The 17,978-nt window shown below is 36.2% G+C and overlaps 2 protein-coding genes across 3 annotated transcripts; both read left to right on the top strand.

Annotated features, from left to right (window-relative positions):
* Positions 1–4,859: 4,859 nt before the first annotated feature.
* On the top strand, positions 4,860–7,848 carry LOC144446028 (uncharacterized). Of its 2 annotated transcripts, none has more exons than XM_078135696.1 (3): positions 4,860–5,001; positions 6,489–6,773; positions 7,512–7,848. In XM_078135696.1, exons 1-3 carry the CDS (start codon positions 4,989–4,991, stop codon positions 7,739–7,741), a joined length of 528 nt encoding a protein of 175 aa, XP_077991822.1. In that variant the 5' UTR covers positions 4,860–4,988; the 3' UTR covers positions 7,742–7,848. The 2 variants fall into 2 exon arrangements, with proteins under 2 accessions (XP_077991822.1, XP_077991823.1); XM_078135697.1 differs by having other exon boundaries at positions 6,489–6,749.
* A 4,911-nt stretch (positions 7,849–12,759) lies between these two features.
* Positions 12,760–16,858, top strand: LOC144445873 (uncharacterized). Its single transcript, XM_078135514.1, has one exon. It carries the CDS (start codon positions 12,760–12,762, stop codon positions 15,640–15,642), a length of 2,883 nt encoding a protein of 960 aa, XP_077991640.1. The 3' UTR covers positions 15,643–16,858.
* Positions 16,859–17,978: the final 1,120 nt, after the last annotated feature.

The following is a 17,978-nucleotide window of genomic DNA, read 5'->3' on the forward strand; positions in this document are numbered from 1 at the left end:
TCTCTCCCTCTCTGTCTGTCTGTCTGTCTGTCTGTCTGTCTGTCTGTCTGTCTGTCTGTCTGTCTGTCTGTCTCTCTCTGTCTCTCTCTCCTCTCTCTGTCTCTGTGTCTTTCCCCCCTCTCGTCTCGTCTCTCTCTCTCTGTCTCTGTCTCTGTCTCTGTCTAGGCCCAAGTATAGTGGAATACTAGGCAGGTAATTTAAGTAACTTCCGTGACCATATGGTATACAGTATATATTGCACTCAGTCTTGAATTGTATACACACAGCAACATGTTTCTATATTATCGTTCACAATCTACCAGTCTTTTGTTCTCAGCATCAATGAAGCCTTCAAAACAAGCCGATGCAATGATGTTTGTTCTCCCCACAGAACAAAACTGTCATTTGAATGAATATTTACAATGGAAATGTACAGCATTTTACAAGGAAACATTACACTTGTGTACATTAACATCTCAAGTTTCATCTTTCTAAGGAGATCTACCCGAAACCATAGGCAGCTGGGCTCATAGCGATGCATGGAAATTGCAATTTCCGAAAACATGTATATACAGAGTAGTATTTTAAAGTTATTAACTTTACAGAAGGAAATCAAATTGTAACGAGTGGTCGATATTTTCTCTGAAACATGACCCATGTTCTGTGCAATATCGTTCCGTAGAAATAATATTGATCAATCGTTCGGTTGATATCGGAAAATTTTATTCGGTTATGTGAAAAAGAAACTTCAAGTCAGAGAGCGGGATATCAGACTGCCGAATTCAGGGCAGTTAGCACAACTCGTAGTCTGGATGCCAACTGGTGTGAGTGAAGGTATAAATCCTAACGATACTGTATAGGAACTAGGCTACACAACTCGATATCGGGATTTATTTTGTATTTTTTTTTAATGGAAAGGGAGTGCTACTGTAACAGCACATTGCAGGCTACTGTTCACTGTCTCTGTTTGATATAACCACGCAGAAATCAATAAGAAATTGCCACTTCTTGCAACATTTTGTCTAAATGAAATGAACCAGTACTTAAAAAAAGTACTGTAACTAGACGCAGACACGCAGGCGCCAACGTTTTGAAGCATTTGATATCTGCATGGTTGCACATTTAGTCCATTTAGACAAAATGTAGCAAGAAACTATATTCAGTCACTCTTGCTATCTTAAAGTGTAGCATGTGTAGTTTCCTATAATTGGTTTGTGTATCCGGGTTGTGTCAAAAAGAGTGAGTGAGTGAGTGAGTGAGTGAGTGAGTGAGTGAGTGAACAGTAGCCCCCAATGCTCTGTATTCAGGCGCGATGGTTACGAACGATACAACGAACCGGATGGAACAACTGACTATCGTGAGAATGTAATCAGACATATAAATTGGAGATAAATTACATCATTTCCATTGATACAGGAATAATAACAGTTGAGACTAATTGACACAGTACACAAGAGCTGAAAAAGATGTTATCTACAGTTCAGGTCCTCGTCACAATAACATGACGGTTACCATGACAACGTACAAAATAATAGAAACTACTTATTCTCTCGGATGTCGTCAAATTTGTTGAGGTATTTATGATATTAATAAACAGATCGTGCTGGTAGTCAAAGACACTAATGAAATAATGTATACGTACGTGTGCATACACGGTTTATACGTATCAATGAATAGTCACGTGACATTCCGTGAGATCTATGCAGTTGGTGAATAGTATTCAACCAAGGACTTATAATCATATACTTACATTTCCTAAGGATTGCGAAATTCAAGGAAATTGACACCACTGAAATGACGTAATTTACTTATAATTAAATTGCTATGATTCTGAATAGTGTATTAAAAACCCAGTATCGTTTACAAACAAACTTAACAGGGTCGTGGTGTTAAAATATTTGTATAAGTGTGTGCTAGACTTGGAGCTTTTATTTGGTTGTTACTCATAATCAGTAGATGAATTCTGTATCCATTCAATCTGATTAAAATCTGACGTGGTGACTTATTTACCTCTCTATTTCCTTTTTATATAGTCGTTTATTTTAGATTTTGTTGTTCTGGGAGTGAGTGCCTTTCTCTACTAAAAAGGCATATAAACAAACAAACAAACAAACAAACAAACAAAAGAACAAACAAACAGACATAAATAAATAAATAAATAAATAGATAGATAAATAAATAAATAAATAAATACATAAATAAATAAATAGATGAATAAATAAATAAATAAATAAATAAATAAAAATTTAAAAATTAAAATGGCGAACTTTCTTGAATATCTTACCACACTCTTCCTTCTCTACTCCTGTGAGACCAGCTTTGGCCTTACACCGTAACAAGCAATTGATTCACTGCACGGTCGTCAGCAGCTGACTGATATATGTTCTGATATTACGGTACAGTGGTGGCAGTGGTGGGATGTGGTAGCAGTGGGTTTTGGAACGGGCGGCAGCAGTGGGATGCCAAAATCACAAAATAGTGCAAAGTTGGATAACAAAATGAGTTTAACTCAAAGTAAAACATGACCCTCCCCTAATTCCACTTTTCAAAAGTGGACGTCACCCCCCCCCTTCTTGTAATTACTGATAAAAGCAGCCGAAAACAATCGAGCTGTATTCCCAGGTCAGATATTAATTAGATATGAAATATGTGTGTCATTAACTGAAAGTCAAAAACATGTGGTATTGAAAGGCGAAAGGGGCGGGAATAGTGTCACGTATACCTTAAATCATCACAGAGGTGGCACACGATTGGCTACTTTAAAGAACCCATCCAATTGACTAGAGTGTAAATATACTAAATATATTGTAGATAGAATATTGAGTATAACGTCGTGACTTTATTTTCGTTACTATGTAGCATTCGGATAGGACAGGGCCACATCCTACGCATACACACTCCCCAGGGCCAGTCTCCAAAATACAGAACCTCCAAACCAATATATTAAAGACACAATCATAATGGCGGGTATATCATTCATCCGCCAATAGATAATTATACATTATAGATTCATGACAAGAGAAAGGGACCGAAGTTCCTCCAACACAGTACAAAAGTTGAAGGTTTTTATTATCCGAGGTATACACTAAGCTAGGTAAGTGAGTCCTTTGCTAACCAAGTCTAGCTATTGGTTTACTTGTAATAATGTTACAGTTACACCTAATTATAACCTTGGGCTATATACATAATATATACTTTACTGGTTCAGTGATGAAATCATATTGAGTTATTGTGAAATGGTGTGGAAATTTTTTTTTTCAGAAGTGAATTAGAGTGACTTAGTCATCATTTGAAAAGGTACCTTGTCTCATTCTCCTTGAACTAATTTTCTATGACAACTGCAATTGAAGTCTGAAATAAATTAGAAAAAAGAGACCCCCAAAAAAGCCAGCTGAAATTTTTTTTTTGCTTGTGGATATGTATATACCTGACAGCTACTTTGTATAACATCTGAATTTCGTAATAATTTATAAAATTTGTAAAGTAATGACATACAAATGTTATTCTCTGTTGATTTTACGAGTGAAATTATCAATTAAAAAAAGTTAAAACCACTGGAAAATGTCGTGTATTCTGAAAGCAAGAGCATTTTTTTCCACTGTCGCAACGGAAAACTGTGTGACGCGGCTTGGAATTGCCAAAAGAGGACAGTTCTTATATATATATATATATATATATATATATATATATATATATATATATATATATATATATATATATATATATATATATATATATATATATATATATATATATATGTATATATATTTTTTTATATATATAGTTTTACAAAACTATTACGCTCTGCCACTGCGGTATAGAGCACTGTCTTAGCAGATTGATACTCACCGAGTTATATATATATATATATATATATATATATATATATATATATATATATATATATATATATATATATATATATATATATATATATATATTTTAAAGTTATAATATGGTGTACTTTGAGCAAACTTTCATTTTCCTCATATGATGATAGTTCAAATGATGATCAGTGTAGTTCTCTGGAGCCGAAAATCATGAGTGGGGGCGCTGTTCATGAAACTTACTGAGGCACCGATCTCCTATGTTTATTATTTATAAGAAAACACATCACTTTTTGTCAAGTAACATGATGTTTAATTGATACACAGATAGCAGATTGCAGAATAACTATGCCATAAAACACACAAGTTGGGGGCTATGTCTTCCGTTGAAAGCTTGTCAATCAATGGTCGGCCTTATCCATAAGTATTTAGGTAACAGGTTTTAAGTTTTGGAAGCAGACCCAAAAATCAATTTGATTTATCATGTATAGACAACTACAAAAAGCGCATTCACCCACAGGTGATTCAATACTGTTCTGTGTGTACGATATAACATATTCTATCTACACTCCCCCCCCCCCAAAAAAAAAAAAAAAAAAAAAAAAAAAAACATGTCGAGGTGCCTTGACCTATGACATGTCACATGACAACCTTCACGTTTCGACTAAAGTGGTGTTGCGTTGTGCGAACGCTCTCGAAGTGTTTCGAGCGAGGAGAGAGAGAGAGAGAGACAGACAGAGACAGACAAGACAGAGACAGAGACAGAGACAGACAGACAGACAGAGACACAGACAGACAGACAAACAGACAGATATACGTACATACATACATAAATACATACATACATACATACATACATACATACAGACACACACACACACACACACACACACACACACACAGAGCGAGATGAATAACAATATCAGTGTAAGTACGTATTAAATTAGATAGTCCAAGCTGTAGTAGGTGTATTGCCATTATTTATGGCTTTGGCATGTTGACCCATAGTTCACTTGTCATGAGAACACAGCCATTTTGGGACAACAATGAAAAGTGACATGTTTGTGAACAGGTACATTCACGTCGCTCGACCTGTTAAATAAACGATCTGTTTCGCAACTATTGTACCAGTTATTTGATACAGAGAGTGTGAAATACATCACCACACAAGACACGAGAATCATGTCTGGCCAAGGTAGGTTAAAACAAGTTTATATTCATTTGTAATATTTGATAGTCAACAATACTCGAAATGTATACGACAACAACACGACTACAACACACAATCACTCGAGTAAACAAAACACAACGATAGACCAATACATTAAACAGGTGATTTATGAAAAGGTTTATGTAAAGTCAACACACTGCAACTTTATCGACGCACAGCTCACTAAAATATTTGGTTTTTCTGTTAGGCTGAAAGTTACCCCACATCAGATACCATTGCGTACTACTTCAATACAGCATTTGTGATTATTCACATATACGGAACAGGTTGACAACATAAACCGTATTGTGACCTTGAGGAATTTTCCATTTATCCGTTTTTGTCACGTGAAGGATAATTTTGTGCGGAAAACAACAGAATAATTGTATATACAGACGTCGCTGAGTTTTACCACACAACCACTGTCCTGCTGCCAGAGTCAGTCAACAACTTCAATGTAAACTGCTTTCATATACAGTAGTTTTTACTCACGGCGGAAGTACTTGTACTATAAATAGATCATAGACGTACACCTAGTTGAGAGACTAGGTTTATTATCATATAGACACCAGTAATACAGCTAAGATTTACCATAGATTCTACAAAATTTCAAGTAGGTTGTACATGTATGGATTTTTACAAAAACACACTATTAGAACAATAGTCTATTGTCATCAGAGTGAAAGCACGGCAACTGCGTAAAAAAACAAACAGTAACAGGAGATATGTCAGGACAAGGCCACTGTTGGACAATTGCCATGAATATCATAATCAGCGGGCAAACTGCTTATTTAACAATCCTTTTACGAGCTCTATAAAAGATGGCCAACTATGACCTGACGTGACCTAACTGACTCCCCGACCTCTATGCTATGCGTCATTCATTATATGCTGACTGACTGCTACATGTATGTTCACAATGAGTAAAAAAACTACACTGAATTAAAGCACTTTCTCTATGTGCTACACTCGTTTATAGCATTCATATTACAAGTAACACTGAAGTAAAGCACTTTCTCTATATGCTACACTCGTTTATAGCATTCATATTACAACAAGTAACACTGAAGTAAAGCACTTTCTCTATATGCTACACTCGTTTATAGCATTCATATTACAAGTAACACTGAAGTAAAGCACTTTCTCTATGTGCTACACTCGTTTATAGCATTCATATTACAAGTAACACTGAAGTAAAGCACTTTCTCTATATGCTACACTCGTTTATAGTATTCATATTACAAGTAACACTGAAGTAAAGCACTTTCTCTATATGCTACACTCGTTTATAGCATTCATATTACAACGAGTAACACTGAAGTAAAGCACTTTCTCTGTGTGCTACACTTGTTTAACGTTCACAGCATGTTGTGGTGTATACAGAAAATACTTCACTTACGTGTTAGCGGTTGTATGATGTTCTGGCGAGGGACTGAATCAATCTGGTTACTGTTCCCCTTTATCTCATTCAGACAAATCATCCCCTGAATACATCAGGGGCGTATTTGATAGATTCGATATCAACGGTGATGGCGCCATAACGATAGACGAACTCAAAGTAGGCTTGAGGAGAAATGGGATCGATTATAGCGACCAGGAAGTATACCTATTTATGAGGGAAGTAGATTTGGACGGCAATGGAGAAATTGATTTCAATGAATTCACTTTGTTTTGGATCGAAAAACTACGGAAACAGTCAGAGCAGAAGAAACCCAAGGAACAAAAACAACCCGGCTTGTTTGATGTCGGAACAGAATGTAAGTGTACTTCCATTATTCTTTAGTCATGAACGTCTCTGGCTTCTCTAGTAAGTTGCAAACAAACCCCACCTTATAAATATTTGGTGAATCATCGATATAAAAACAGAGAACTCCCTAGGCTAGCTTACAGAAGCAACAGAAGGCGTCCGGACATCGTCGACTATTTCCGTTCACATGTTTCCGAAATATCACTTTAGGTGTTTTTCCTCGAGTATAGAAAACATTTTCAGTAGATTTCCAAGAAGCGAGTCATAGTCACCTAATGGGATATCAAGTTCAGTGAGACTGACTACAAGATTGTTAAAATAAACACAATGCATATGTGTTCAGCCTGTCAACGGATATGAAAACTCTGTAATATGTCTATAATGTGTCTATTCCAAGACCATTCAAATGTATATAGACATATGTAACAATGTATGATTATAGACCCTGTAGTGAGATATACATGAAGACCAAAGTATAATAACCTACTTTATAAAGTTTGCAACAAAACCACAGGTGTAGTTATATTTGCATCTTTCTGTACTGTTTACAATTGTATGTATATCCTTAGACTTAGGGTCAAGTTGTCCGTCCCTTGCAACACCCAATCCAACAATTTTGCCTGTGCGTCTGACACCCCATTCTGACTCCGATATTACCGGTTTCACCCAGAATGTCAAGTTTCACCATCATTGTCTCTCTCTTCTCTAGATCTTCGATTCATCTAACTACTTTCTTTCGTATTTCCAGTTCCGAAAGTAGCAGAATTAAAAGCACAGTTTGCTGAATTGGACGCCGATGGTAACGGATACATCACTATTGACGAGATCAAATTGGCATTGGTCAAAAGAAAAGGATACTGTACAGATTTAGAAGTATACAAGTTGATGAGAGAAGCAGACGAGGATGGAGATGGACAAATCAGTTTCGATGAATTTGTTGTTATGATGGCAAAGTCGTATAGCAAGCTGAAGAAATAATACCCTTTACACCAAAATCGTTCATAAATACATTTTGTCTTGTGTAAAAACAACAAGCAAGACATGTATTGACACGAGTGAATGATAGTGATTATTGAATGCAATAAACGGGACATACACACGAGTGCTTTTATATATATATATATATATATATATATATATATATATATATATATATATATATATATATATATATATATATACATACATACATACATACATACATACATACATACATACATTGTACATACATACATACATACATACATATACACATACATACATACATACATACATACATACATACATACACACACACACACATACATACATGTGATTGTGATTGCCATATAATTAGTTGATTAATTTGAAGATCGGCTTGTATTTACATTATTTTCTCTAAAAAGGGCATGTAGTAATATAGAATACTTCGTAGTCTAGTTCCTATACAGTATCGTTACGATTTACACCTCCACTCAAATACTTCTATAATATGGGGTGCCAACCCAACATCAGTTTTGAGTGGTGCTGTCACGGGCCGCTTCAAATACTCACCGAAATAATTAAATGTCATATATATGCAGTACACGCTGTTCATTTTAAAGGGGCCCAAGCCGAGTTCCTATGTATTTTTTTGGTTCATTGTTTGTTATATATTAAATATATACGTATAACATTGCAGGGGAAATCCCTACTACAGTCAGCTGTTCTAATATTGCCAGAAGACAATAGGGAACTTGCAATCCAGACTGAGCATGCTCAGACGCATATGACTATAGGATTATCTGTGGTTATCGTAATCACTTGAATGAACATTTGTTAAACTCATATCAGCTTGTACAACAACTGCTTACTACTGTTGCTATATCGCCTTGTATACGTAACTGTGTTGGTTATACCTGATATTGTAGAAAGCCAGTATGTAGTGAGGACAAAATAGCTCCTTTACTGACACATTGATATATTTTACTGCCATGTATTTACTGTAGTAAAAATTTCCCCAAATCTCAAACCGTCCAACAACTGTTGCCGTTATTATTTACCAAATATTTTACAACATTTTTCTTTTTTCTCTATTTTTTTCATTTAAATCACTGGAATATAATTATAATTAAATTCAACAAATTCTAAAAGTTCTAAGAAAATAAAAGAATAAGCTAAAATTACAACTTATGACAGGCTATCATTTACAAGCAAACTTTTTACAAACAACACGATCACTTAGTCCTAATTTAACTAGTCCTCACATCACATATACACATACTCACGATGATCGAACGGCACAGTATTTCAAAATATATTTTTAAAATAAATTTTAAACCACTCCTACCTTTTACACTCAAGATTGTGATTTGATGAAGAAAGCTTTTTGTACTATGAAGTGCAGTCAACGAATCTGAAAACTGTTCGCCCACGATTTTCCAGTGGGAAAATATTTTTGTATTGTCAGGGGCATGGTAAACAGCCAATAGTTCAATGGGCAAGATTTGTATGTCAGCTAAGTGGGTGAGGGAGAAAGGAAAGGCATCGGTAATTTGGGCAACATTTTAGCGTTATGTTAGAAGTCTTAGAGTGTATTTTAATAAAATATGTAATATCCAGATTGGTATACTGGAGTTCTATGTTGTTAGTACGTTACTGTAATGGTGAATGTATTTCATGGAAGAGAAGACTGAGTAGAATGGTACGGAGAAGGCAATTGGCCGTATTGGAATGTGAAGAGGGGGACATTTGAAAAGGGAGACGGCCACAGATACGTGTATTTCTTTATAGTGCAAGTAGGCGTGTACACTCAGCCGGAAGGAATGTCGTGAAATGTTGCAGTGGGAGGGTACATAGGAACTGTTTTCGCTTTTTCGCTTCAACCATCTAACTAAAACTATTGTTTGTTTTTTTCAAAGGAATTCAGATACATATAAATGACTCTAGATCTTTGGATACAGTGTGCAAAGTCCAGGTCATTAACGGGGGTTAATAATGGAACCAGCTGAAATTCGGACAATTTGAAAGTGGGAGAAGTTGATATACATGTAGGATATATATGTAATGAAAATGGGACAAATGATTAATTGCATTTCATGAATAGAAATGTTGCATGTTTATGGTATGCATACTATAATTACATGTCAATAATTTCTGTCAAACTAAATTCTCCCTCTTTCAAAATGGAACCCATTGATACATCCCCCTTTAGGATGTATCTATTGAACCCTAACAACCTATGATGCCTACGCCTTAATTTTACATTCAGTCATGGCGTCATGCAGTATATATCATCTTAGGACTATAAATAGAAACTAAGTTGTACGTGTACTACCATATCAAAGTTAACATACTTCCTCTACCCGGAAATGACATTATGAAACCCCACAATGACAAGTAAAAATAGAAATATTACTTTCAACAGACATGTTTAATGACATCATGGTGAAATCCCACAATGAGACGGGGCTGGGTGGGAATGAAAATATTAGTTCCAATAGGCAAGTTACATGACATCATGAGAAAAGTGGTCATATATATATAGGCTGTACATGTATAAGCATTCACACCATATAAGGTCCGTAGCTAAACAGTGTTAGCAATAGATTACAAGTGAGTGAACCATATCAAATTATTAAATGCTGATATGCACAACTTGCTTGTATTGTCAGTTAATAGCTATAGAGATTGGTAGACAATATGACGGACATGACCTAATGATACCTTAGGCATCACTACGACTTTCCATTTGGTTTATTGTATCTACATTTTCCAAAAGGATGGTTGGAGTTCCAGTTACACTGATGATGAAATCACAATCTTCGCCTACATTCCTTCACTTCCTGTCATTTGGTGCGGTTCCGTTTCACATCAACACACAAAACATGAATAGATCTAGATGCACTGGAACTATTGAAGTTCCTGTTTCCATTAGTCCACAGCGACTACACTTCATCGCTAGAATCCAATCGCAGAAATGGCTGCAAATAACTCTTATCGTTTTGTCTATAGACTGGTAATGCCATTTTGTTACTTATTCCTGCTATTACTACTTGTCAGACATTCAGTTCATGGAATCGACGGCGTTGATGTAATGACAGAATCACAATGCAAGGTATACAGCAAGACTTATGTATCTACAACCCCCAGGTGAGAGATCATGACTGGGGGTAAATTAAGTCAAAGGTGTCACTTCGTCTCATACTCACCACATTTACACATCCTCTGCTAAAGATTTACCACGGTGGAAAGACATGGTCAAATATGACTTTTCGTATAGTGAATTGGAGCTAAAGAATTGTTTCAATTAGCTCCAAAATAATTGGCATAGCACAGAGAAACCTGTCACATTTTTACTGCCAACAGATGTTTAGGAAAGCTCGTTCAATTTTAATACATAAAGGTCATGTTCTATCTAATAGTTATTCCGAAAAACATGTACAGTCCTTATAATATTACGTATATGGAGGACACAAATCAAATGTATAAAAATACGGACCATGGTGAAACATACACAATGCTCAGAATTAAATTCAAGAAATTATAGTCACCTTAGTGTATCCGACATGGAACCAACATCATCTCATATACTGTAATACGACACTCTTTCAGTTACATGAAATGTGACTGCAGTATCAAATCCCGGCTCTTTCAAAAAGTGGCAACAGCTCAGACCATAGCAGAACTTAACCTGTGTTTTCCCAAATTCAGAACAGGTTTTAAAGGCCACCACACAAAATAATGACACATTGTTCAACATATTGACACCTTTTAAATTTATTAATTACATATTTAACAAAAACAAAAATATATACTAAAACTAAATCCGGTCCCACGCCACTGATGCTTTCGTTTCAAAACTGTTGGAACCACTAATTGTACATGAATGAGTCCCGAAAGTGACTACTCAAGCAGCTTCATGGAAATCTTTTTGTGGAGTAAAATATCAACATAAAATGTACAAAACGCGTATACTTGCTGTATTAATTTATTGGTGGTGGTAAAGTATGGATGTATTTAAATAATAATACATACGAGTGAGGGCAATATCACAATTTATTTCTTGTAACAGGGGTGTCACACTTTTTTTTCTTTTTTTATACAAATATTGAGATAAAGCCAAAATATGTGTGTGTGTGTGTGTGTGTGCGCGCGCGCGCGCAATTTTTATATCTAGGTAAATAACTAGCTTAAAATAAAAGGTAGCTAGGCCATTTACTTTCCTGAATTCCAAGAGATGGAATGGTTGGTGCATGCTTACACCCCTCTGTACATACGATATAAATTAGAGTATCAAATTTAAGTTTATGGAAAGTTCAATTATGAATTCGTCCAAAGATAAAGCTGATTGGCTGGTTGTGTGGAGGGCTGATTATTGAGTAGTGAGTGCCTGAATAGCCGGGTAGAGCCGAGATGGTAGTGCTGATGAATGCCTCACTTGTGATTAAGCAATGGAGTATATATTGTTCATGGTTTCAAACGCTAATAGGACAGTTCAATATATTTACTTTGGAAGGGTACATTGGAAATGCATGTAACCCATTCCTGTAACATTAACCCCCCACCACCATCCCCACCCCCACCCCCACCCCACCCCACCCGCTCTGCTCATAGAGGTTAAACAGCGTTGAGGTCCAGTCCAAAATTCACAAACACATGAGGTCATTAGATATATAGCCTTTGTCTATCAAAGCCTTTGACGAAAGCACGTACAGTTCTTTTCAAAACACCCACACAAAAGTAACTTCCCTTTCATAGTAAACTCTTTGATGCATTTGAACAACATATGATGACGAAACCCCACAAGACTTCTTTTACAGGACAGTGGCGACAATGGAAACACGAAGTAATTCATTGGAGATGATAACGTTACATCGCAATGTTCATTTGACTTTCACTTCCCATCAGCGAGAGGTAAATGCACGGGATGGTTCCTCAGTAAACATAACACATATAGAGATACACTCCCTATATCACGAGTTCCATTTGCATTAGAACTCCACAGCGACTACACTTCATCGCTACAATCCGAAGAAATGGCAGTAAACAACTCTGATCATTTTGTCTATAGACTGGTAAGACCATTTCGTTACTTATTCCTGCTATTGCTACTTGTCAGATATTCAGTTCATGGAATCGACGGCGTTGATGTAATGACAGAATCACGATGCAAGGTATACAATGAGACTTATGTGGATTGCTCCATGAGAAGACTTCATCACATTCCTGACAACTTACCAGAATTCACAACCTATCTGGATGTCTCGTTCAACCAATTTTCAATACTACGAGCAAAGCATTTATCTCGTCTACACAAACTTTCAGAACTACGTGTAGCATATTCTTACGTGACCATGCTTGCTTCAGACTCCCTTCTAGGACTATTTTCTTTGAAGGTGTTGATACTTTTGAATAACCAAATCACAACTATCGATGAGAATGCATTTCGGGATTTACATAACCTGCAAACACTGGACCTCAGTGCAAACAAATTGACAGACTTGCCAGATGGTCTTTTTACAACTCTATCCAAATTGTCGGTTCTTGATCTCGGCATTAACAACATCTGTCACGTCTCATCACCATTTCTTCATGGGGTGTACAACCTACAAGAGTTACATATGAATTCAAATCACATCAGCACTATTGCAGACGATGCATTCATCCATTTGAACAGGTTGACTCTGGTGGATTTAGGAAGTAACCGCCTTAAGTGTATCCCTGCCAAAGCCTTGGCTGTTATACGTAATATTGAAACACTTGTTTTGAACACTCTGGACTTACAGAATGACTGCCCCAAAACATCATTCTCGGAGTATCCTTCGCTAAAACGTCTGTCTCTGTTTAGTGCCCAAATCACGGATTCAAATATAGTATTGTATGATTTCTCAAACACAACATTACAAGAGCTAGATCTAGGAGCCAATTTTCTTTCTGCTATACCAGATTCTGTCATCAAGAATGTGAGCGTTGGCAAACTTACACTCGAGCGAAACCCTCTCACATCAAACAGGTTGGAAAAGCTCCTCATAAATATTCAAAACGTAAGCATTACAGCACTTTCATTGTCGAGTTTGAATGGCCTTATGAGCCCTGGTTTTCAGATTATGTCGACAACATTCAAAGGACTTAATGGAACATTACTACAGGAACTAGATGTGTCTTACAACAATATGACATCACTCCCTGCTGCAGCATTTCAATGGTTGCCTTACCTAACAACATTGGATATCGAGTACTGTCAATTATATAGCCTTCATCCACAAGCGTTTATTGGACTAAGCAATTTACAGTCGCTGTCCCTTACTGGAAACCTCCTGCATAACATTCAGGAAACCCTAGTCGTGACCACTGGTTTAAATTCTCTACACGTTTTACACCTTAACAAAAACAAACTTACAGGGCGGATTCCGAACCATGCCTTCAGCCACCTTAATTCATTATTAGGTTTGTACTTGAATGGAAATAACATATTTGCTATACAAGCTGACAGTTTCACATCGCTTTCAAAATTAAAAATACTTGATCTTTCTTTTAATGACATTGCATATTTGCCCCACAATGCCTTTTTACCTTTGGCTTTGTTAGATGTGCTTCACTTGAAAGGAAATCCCATTCAAAAAACCGATGACAAAGAAACACATCCATTTAATGGGTTACATAATCTGAGAGTACTTAGTCTAGGCATTTATTCTGTTTTAACACTAAAACGCTTCCACTTTGAAGATGTTCCATTACTTCAGAAGTTTTACATAGGAGGAATCAGAGCCAGAACTTCCATAGATGAGTCTAAGATAGTCAACATGCCAAACCTAGAAATCCTACAAATTGAAAACACCTCTATTCGTGGATGGAATCTATTTGACATCTTAGGTCTTCAACAAGGAAAAATGTTGACAACACTCGAGCTAGAAAATAATGCGTTAGAAGAAATAGACATGACGGATTTGAATATTTTTCCCAATCTAAGGAGAGTTTCCTTTAAGAATAACAAAATTAATAAAGTTAAGGGTATCCCAAAGCCTATGATGTATCTGGAAAACCTTGACCTATCTGATAACCAAATAACAGGACTTGATGTTGATATGATAAATTCACTTCCAGCTCTGAAGTATCTAGATCTCTATCCTAATCCCTTTGATTGTTCATGCAAGGCTCAGCTCCTGAACAAGTGGATCCAGAACGACCATCAAGTAGCTTTGCCTTTAGGGCCTAACTGTTTTCAACCGGAAACCAAGAGAGGGGCGTCCATTTTCAGCCTACATTTTGGTTTGGAATGCAATATCTTGTTTATGAGTCTAGTACCAACAAGCTGTATATTATTTCTAGCAATTGTCACCATATCACTATGTGTTCATTTCCATTGGCATCTCCGTTACCTGATTTTTCTGATTAAATTGAAATGTGGAGGTTATCAACCCCAAGTGAACGATGATGAGGAAGCACAACCTCTCTTGAAATATGACGCATTTGTTGTCTATAATCAACATGATAGACCGTGGGTCATGCAACAGCTTGTCCCAAATTTGGAGAAAATTGATCCCCCAAATTTCAAACTCTGTATTCATGAACGTGACTTTATCGGTGGTAATGACATTTTTGATAATATTCTTGACAGCATAGAGAATAGCCACAAAACTATGTTGATATTATCACCTCATTTTGCAGAAAGTGAATGGTGTTATTTTGAGATGAGAATGGCTCAAGATCATTTGTTTGCCGAGAGAAGGGATGTTTTACTTCTCGTCTTGCTAGAAAACATTCCCGATGATGTGATGCCTCGTGTCTTGCGTAAAATCTTGCGAACAAAGAGGTACATTGAATGGCCACAAAACGAAATAGGGAGGCGACTTTTCTGGGAGAAATTAAAAGTTGAGGTACGATCAGGGAACAGAGTAAACAGACCAGCTGAAATATAATCTACAGATTGTAGTTTGTACGTCACTTCACAGCCAGGAAATGACGTATTTTGTAGTTTGTACGTCACTTCACAGCCAGGAAATGACGTATGTTGTAGTTTGTACATAACTTCACAGCCAGGAAATGACGTATTTTGTAGTTTGTACGTCACTTCACAGCCAGGAAATGACGTATTTTGTAGTTTGTACGTCACTTCACAGCCAGGAAATGACGTATTTCTAAAACGTTTGATTGTATTCGCGATTCTGACCTCAACCTATGATAATGTTAAAATCGTGCAGTTAATCCTGAATATCAGAATTATCAGATATGAATTTAATTACTGAATTAAATTGTGACGTATCTTTCGTCAGTAGTTTTGAATAATTATATGTATAGTAATTTGATTGGTTAGTTGTTGATCTTACACCATGCTCATATATACTTCAGTTGTTTGACGTGCCACATTTATGATCTTAGCTGACACTAGATATAGCAATATGACCGTATAGTTATACTCTTCGGCATTGTCACATTTGTTAAATATATATATTCGGAAATGTTTACTTGGGATTTTGATAAATGAGCAATGCCTCCTTCCTAATTAATACAACACCAAAATTATATACTTGCTCTAATAAAAGTATGATATGTACTGCCTTGTTCATATGCCTTTATGCCTAGTATATTGAGTCATGGACAAAAAGTAATATTTTTTGTGGTGGTGTCCATTTACAACGTTTGTATCTTTATAACAGTATCTGTTACTGGTATTCTTACAGCTAAAATGGTGTAGGCTTGGCGTTTCACTCATGTGACATAACATTACGTACACACCCTCAGACACCTTCTAAAGCAAATTAAACAATGGGGATGTAGAAGTAGTCAAGATGAAATGTTGATTATCAGTTAGAAAATAAACAATTGAAGCCGTTAATATCATCAAGTCCATGTGTAATGTTTTCATTAGAAGCCTGTTTTAAAGCTCTGAAAAAGAATAGTAATGCTTATCAGTGTTCAATGTGATTGGGTAAAGGATCCTGCTGTGTTTATTGTGTCTCTGTTGTTGTTAGTCTAGAGTTGAAATGTGTTTAGGTCGTTGTCAAAAACGGAATGTCCCATGTGTGAAACACCAATCCCATATCACTTTAGCTATATTGTTAGAACCACTATTTTTAGTTTTGTTACAATTATATTCTAGACATTAAATATTGAAGACATAAAATATAACATATTAATGGGTGCGTGGATTGTTTGGATGATATATATATATATATGCCATTCTAAAACCTTGAAGAATGTTTAAACTCATGTCGTTGTAACCAAAAATTTTCTCTTCTGCTTTGTAATTCAAACTAAAGTGATAGTAGTCCACTTCATCAACATTTTCAATAGTTTTTCTGTGGAATGCCAATTATTTTGCACTATATGAAAAGTCAAATTTACCCACCTTTACCCAACCTTTACCCTACCTGTGACCCACCTAACTACCATCTCTGTCAAGGGGTAGTACGAGACGAAGTGACACTTTTGACTGTTTACAGCCCCCAGGCGAGAGATCACCGACGGTAAATTAAGTAAAAGGTGTCACCTCGTCTCATACTCACCACATTCACACATCCTCTGCTAAAGATTTACCCCGGTGAAAAAACATTGTCAAATATGACTTTTCGTATAGTGGTCCTGTTAATATTACGTATATGGAGGAAAAAGAATCAAATGTATAAAAAAAATACAGACCATGGTGAAATCATACACAATGCTCAGAATTAAATTCAAGAAATAATAGTCACCTTGATGTATACGACATGGAACCAACATCATCTCATATACTGTAATACGACACTGTTTCATTTACACAAGATGTGGCTGCAGTATCAAAGCCCGGCTTTAAGAAGTGGCAACAGCTCAGATCATAGCTTAAAGGAGAAACCAACATTGGAAGAGAACTTAACCAGTGTTGTCCCAAATTCAGAACAGGTCGGAAAGGGCACCACACAAAATAATGAGACATTGTTCAACATATTGACATCTTTATTTAAAGAATAAAATTAGTTTAGATATTCAACAAAAGCACAAATATACACTAGAACAAAATCCGGTCCTATGCCACTGATGCTGCTCATAGGGGTTAAACAGCGTTGAGGTCCAGTCCAAAATTCACAAACACATGGGGTCATTAGATATACAGCCTTTGTCTAGCCATTGACGAAAACACAGTTCTTTTCAAAACACCCACACAAAGGTAACTTCCCTTTCATAGTAAACTCTTTGATGCATTTGAACAACATATGATGACGAAACCTCACAAGACTTCTTTTATACGACAGTGGCGACAATGGAAACACGAAGTTAT

Source organism: Glandiceps talaboti, chromosome 14 (assembly GCF_964340395.1).
Source record: "Glandiceps talaboti chromosome 14, keGlaTala1.1, whole genome shotgun sequence".
Taxonomy (NCBI): Eukaryota; Metazoa; Hemichordata; class Enteropneusta; family Spengelidae; genus Glandiceps; species Glandiceps talaboti.

Coding starts and splice junctions, on each gene's coding strand:
- LOC144446028 (XM_078135696.1), top strand. Junction 6,774..7,511: donor GTTTGATGTCGGAACAGAAT/GTAAGTGTACTT, acceptor TCGTATTTCCAG/TTCCGAAAGTAGCAGAATTA.
- LOC144445873 (XM_078135514.1), top strand. CDS start 12,760: ATGGCAGTAAACAACTCTGATCATTTTGTCTATAGACTGGTAAGACCA.